The 6,000-nt window shown below is 33.7% G+C and overlaps 1 protein-coding gene across 1 annotated transcript in view; it reads right to left on the reverse strand.

Moving 5' to 3' along the window:
- The window catches only part of Zc3h6 (zinc finger CCCH-type containing 6), a gene marked incomplete at its 5' end in the record, with an annotated part of 53,320 nt that overhangs the window by 10,568 nt on the left and 36,752 nt on the right, over positions 1–6,000 (reverse strand). The window contains 2 exon segments of the mRNA XM_013522790.1: positions 2,429–2,540; positions 3,169–3,285. Coding sequence (XP_013378244.1) covers positions 2,429–2,540; positions 3,169–3,285 — 229 coding nt within the window.

Raw genomic sequence — 6,000 nt, forward strand, 5'->3', positions numbered from 1 at the left:
AATTAAAGATGTTAAGTAAAAAAAGTCTTTAAAATCATAGATAAGTTAATGGTTATTCAACAGGTCACTCATGTATAGCTCTATTTATTTTCTTTAGAAGCCACTTTGAAGATACCGAAGTACAGCACAACAACTACTGATAATCTCCTACCTCTTTTGTCTCTAACTCACTATTATTTGTCAATTTGTTTTCCTGAGAAACTACCTTGTAGGTAACAGTATGTAAAACAATAACCATTGATAATTTCCTACCACTTTGTCTGTAATTTGGTAAGGCCCCCCCACTATTATGTTATCCTTCTTTTACTCTTTAAAATAAAAAAAAAATTTAAAAAAAAATCATAGCTAAATCTTGTCATTTTTGAAAAAAAAACTATGCATAATTATATATACATTAAGTCACACATTCCTTAGCATACAAGAAAGTCTAAAAGGCTTTATACAACATACCATAGGCATGGTTATCCCAAAGGATGATATTACTTAGGATTGTTTTTAAAGTTAGTTGGAAAGCTATCAAACATATACCAAAGCAAAGATAATAACAAATTCCCTCATACTCATCATGCAAGTTTAACAATTTTCACTGTTTGACAATTTTGTGAGAGGACTATCTTCACTCTTCATTACTCACTCACTGCAGTATTTTACAGAATACATTTCATCTGTAAATACTTCTACATTTATTTCAAACAAGTAAGGGATTTTTTTACCATACATAACCTTATTATGAATCTGACCAAATTGGTGCAGTAATTTCAACTAGTGCCCAGTACTTGTACCCAGGTCAATTCTTCCAGTTGTTGTCATCCACATCCATCCATTATAAAGTTCCTCATCAACTTTTTACCTAGTGACTTTGGCAGCTATCAGTAATCATTACTCGGGTCTATTAATGAATTACAATTTGTAAACTGATTGCTAGGTCAATGTATATACAATTTTGCCAGACACTGCCAAGCTCTACTCCATAAGGGTGCATGCCCAAAATAGGGTTATCTACTTCCTCACAGCCTTGCTGTCACATTGTTTTGGATTTTTGTAAATCTGAGGACTGCAAATGTTATTTCAGTGTAGCTTAAATTACACTGCTCTTATTATGAAAAAGGTTAAGCATCTTTTCATTTGATTTAAGACTATTCACATTTCTCTCCCTGCGAATTATCAGTATCTCTTGGTTCACTTTTCTTGTCAATTTTTAGAAAGTCATACATTAAGTGTATTTCTTCTTTGTAAGTTATATGCGTTGCATTAAATTTTTCTCACTTTATTATTTATCTTCTTACTTAGTTTATACATATGGGTTTTTTTGTTATACAATTTTTTTTGGTACCAGGAATCGAACTCAGGACCGTGCGCTTACCAGGCAGGTGCTGTGTCACTGAGCTATATCCCCAGCCCCTTTATTATACAAATTTGAGCTTAAAATTTTCAACCGATTCCCTTTTTGCTTCTTGATTTTGGTCATTTTCCACTCACCTGAGTTATAAAGAAATTAATTCAAATATTTCTGGGCACCCCACTTTTTATGTTTAGAACTATGATAAAAGAAAATTTCACTTTCCATTTTATTCACTTTTTAAACATTATTTTTTCGCTTGAGAAAACTATTTAAAAATTTACTTTGAAAAATAAAAATAAATAAAAGCAAATGTGAAAATCTACTAAATATTACAGTGGGAAAAACCAGTAAAGCAACCCTGACATGAAGACAAATGAATCCATAGAATCAAACAGAAAGTCTAGGGGAAAAAAGTATGCATATGTGAATATTCTGTTTATGATACAGTTTCAAACCCATTAGTCATAAATGGTAGTAAGCAAATAGCTACATATCTGGGGGAAAATTAACAAGGAAAAAAATACATATATAGTACCACTACACTGTATATACTAAAATCTTCATTTTGACAGAGACAAGTGTACAACTTAATGTATACATTTCCAAAAGGAAAGCAGAGAACACACAGTGTTTATCACTGGGTGGTAAGATTTGATGAGATTCATTTTATAATTTTCAATAATGATAATTTAATTCTTATAAAGCTAAGTAAAATAAATAAATCATAAGGTAATATTTTTCCAAATACTCCTTTCAAGAAGCAGTCTCCTGAAGTATTTTAAGCTGATTATATTACATATAAAGGGCCTTTATTTCATTGTTGTTCCTCCGCAAAGGGAAGTAACTTCATTTCTCTATCACAGATTTTTTTTTCCCCCAAAAGGAAGTTCCTTCATTTCTGCAGAGAATAAAAGCCAGTTTGTCCTTTTGAAGTACAAAGTCTTACTACACTGGGTTTATGTAATTTCTTGCTTTAAATTTAAAACAAAGCAAGGAGCATTTTGCTTGTATCTTTGGTTTTAAAAAACCACACTGATTTCTTTAAAACCTCAACATTCTTTTTATATATATTTTAATAAAGGATATTGTGCATATAAATGCAGTTCTCTCCTTTGGTACAATATCCCTGCAAATAAAATTTGCAGATCTCTTTTCTTTTCTCCAACTCTGCATCATGATCAAATTTACACTGATCTCCCTGTTCAAAAGAAAAAAAAAAAAAAAAGAAAGAAAGAAAGAAAAAAGAAACAACAAAATAACAATTGTATTTTTTCCATGGTGTTTCACAGTGGAATTATGATCACTACTGTCAGTCTTCAAGCAACGGGCACAACAACCCCTTAGAATTCCTGCCGAGCAGGAGACGTGGCCAGAGCAGCAGTGAGACAGCACAGTGAGCACGGCCTCAGAGGGAACTGCCCACATCCCACCAGCACTCACTATTTCTAGCTGAGCTGCTACAGAAGCTTATTTAACCTTTTGATGCTGTATTTCAAGTGGGGATAATAACAGAACAATAACTATGTAATGGGATCGATGTAAGGATGAAATCATTTCATATGAGTTGTACTCTGAACAGTATTTGCCAAATAAGTTGTATTTGCCACAAATATTAATATATTTGTTAAATAAAACATGATTTCTGCAAATTACATTACTGTCTCAGAATAATTTGCACAGCATAGCTCTAATGTACACTACTTTCATGCAAGGTAATATTAAAGAGCTAACTGTATTACAAATGAATGAGAAATGAAAAGTAATTCAACAACTCCCCAAATCTTTAAGTTTTAAAGAGTGACTTAAAATACTCCATATACATTTACCTTAATACATCTCCCTTCCAGGAAGTATTTACAGATTTGCTTTCCTTTGTGTTCCACTGTATGCTGATTAATAAATTCCTGAGTCATAACCTTCCATTTTTTCCCTGGTTTACTATACTGCAAGAAAAAAATTTTCATTTGAATATAACACATGAAATAGTACTAGGTATTAAAATGTACAGTTAAATGGATCTGGAAAAGAGTACAGACTGACTATTAACAGTAATCAAGACAGGATATTCTTTTTTTTCGGTCTTTTTCAGATAGGGTTTCACTATGCAATTTAGACAGGTCTTGAGCTCACTTCGAAGCTCAAGCTGGTCTTGATTCTCCTGCCTCAGCCTCCCAAGCGCTAGGATTACAGGTGAGAATGTTTTGGGGTTTTCTGTTTGTTTGGGTTTTTTTTTTTTTTGTCTTTTTGAGACAGGGTCTCACTATGCAGTTCAGGCTGGCCTGAGCGCACTTTGTAGCCCAGGTTGGCCTCAAACTCACAACGATCCTCCTGCCTTAGCCTCCTAAGTGCTGGGATTACAGATGTGCACCACCATGCCCGGCAAGAATGTATATTTTGAAAATAAATTTACAAAAAGCCTGAAATTTCTTACTAGTAATTTTGACAAAGGTGCTATAAAAATGTACTTTCATGTACTATTGATAGGTATGTCATAAAAAAAACTTTAAAATATCCATTGGGAGTATATTATGCAAATTAATGAGTAAATTTGAGAATATAACACATGAAATATAACACATGGCTCTGTAATGAGAACATAAGATATTAGATAACATACACACACCAATCCCTGAAAAATACAACACACTGTACTTATGTTACCATGGATAAACTTTCTCTCTCTGTTTACATTACTAAGAATAGTTCATTGTTTTTATACTGGATTGGGGAACTGTTCTGTTTTGTAGATTAATTCACTTCAAACAAGTAGAAAAATTTCTCAGTACCCATAACTATGACGATCTTGACTATAACAGTACAATCAAGGTACTGTAAAAATCTAAAGCAACTTTAGCAAATAATTTTAGAGCATCTAGCTTTTAAGTTTGACCCTACAAAGAAACCACACATGTTCTCCATCCTAAAGAGCTCTTATAAGACACAAAAGAATCACAGAAATAATGTAGTACATCACCTTCATTGGACAAACATGAAAACGGATGAGTGGAAAAGTTACTGACTTGTCCACCACATGGTGAGTTAGTAAAGTCAGGACAGAGCTTAAGGACTGTGCCTTCAAGTCCCACGACCTTTGCATTGTAGCACACTCCCCCTAATAAAACAGAATACAAACAGGGGAGCATGGGCCGGGGATAGAGCGCAGCAGCATAAGTGCCGGCCTGGCAAGTGCAAGGTCCTGAGTTTGATTCCCAGTACCAAAAAAAACAGGGGGAGCAGGAGAGAAAGACAGAGGGAGGGGAATTGAGCTACCTATTCGGTCCTTTAGAAGACCTATAACATTTACATAAGGGACAAGAGCATAAACTATATAGAAGGAAGAGGAAATGAAAGGGTCTACCAGGAAAAGGAAATATACTTACAGAATCTTTAATAGCTACTGTAAACATTTTAAAAATTTAAAAGTGTTATGGCCAGCAAATAAATCTTTAAAATCTAGCAGAAGTTTGCTTGTTCTGTAACTGTTCTTGAGTTTTCAAGAAAATTCATGTGGGTCTGAAGGTAACCCTGAATTTATCTGGCCTTCTGGGAATCTCGTAATCTCTGAAAGGCCAAGGATGGAAATGGATCTATGCTGGTCACTCTATCGTGGCCTGCATGTCCCCTCTATTCTGGGTGGGGCTCTAGAACACGAGCTGCTTCCTTGGGATCTGGCAATCTCTGGTCATTTCTGGAATCATAAGAAATGTCTCTCTTGACAGCCAATAAATTGACATAGTTGATAATATATTTTAATCTTGATTTTTCTATTACATGATAAACTATTTAGTTATAGCCCAGATTTATAAACATCTAAAATATTAGTACTTGAAGAAATACTTAAGAGCTAATTTAATACTATGCCTCATTTTACAGATTAAAGACAGGCAGTAACCTGTTCAAAGGCACACTTTCTAGAAAACTAGTACTTTTAGCTACAGAGTATAAGAACTGGGTATGGAACATGCTTACTTAGAAAGTACACATATTGGTTTGGGTTAGAAAAAGCAGCACATTCTAAAGGTCTAGGAAGATGAACAGAAAGAAATAAATAATCACCCAGAAATTCTAAAATAGCAGTGATACAATTAATAATTCCATAAGTTGTCATTTTGTAGTGGTTCACTAAATGTTAATAGATGTGTAGGATAATAAAAGAGCTTGCAGTCAAGTATATTTTGAAAATGATACATTGAATAAAGTAAAATAAGCTTCCTTATGCAAAATCTGCTCAGAATCTTTAATAGATGTATGTTGAATAAAAATCCCCAGAAATAGGGTGACATGTGCAGAGTTCCACACATATATATATGTGGGCCTGAAGTTCTCTTTTTAGAGCACAGCTATTAACATTCCCTTAAATAGTATATGAATAAGTACCTATTAAGAAATCTCCGCATATTATCTTTAAAATCAGAGATCAGACAGCCAAGTTTCAAATTACAACATGCATTTCACACAAAGTTGTAGCTTTAGAATACCTACCCCTGACCCTGCATAATTTAGCAGGACCTGCAAATCTTACTAGAACAGTGGTAGAATACATGAATTGGGTCACTCTAATCCAGAAAGTTTCCACAAGGCTGAAATGCACATCCATCACCTTTTTCTTTCTTTCTTTCTTTCTTTCTTTCTTTCTTTCTTTCTTTCTTTCTTTCTTT

The sequence above is a fragment of the Chinchilla lanigera genome, unplaced genomic scaffold (assembly GCF_000276665.1).
Source record: "Chinchilla lanigera isolate Chin_1 unplaced genomic scaffold, ChiLan1.0 scaffold00069, whole genome shotgun sequence".
In the NCBI taxonomy this organism is placed as follows: domain Eukaryota; kingdom Metazoa; phylum Chordata; class Mammalia; order Rodentia; family Chinchillidae; genus Chinchilla; species Chinchilla lanigera.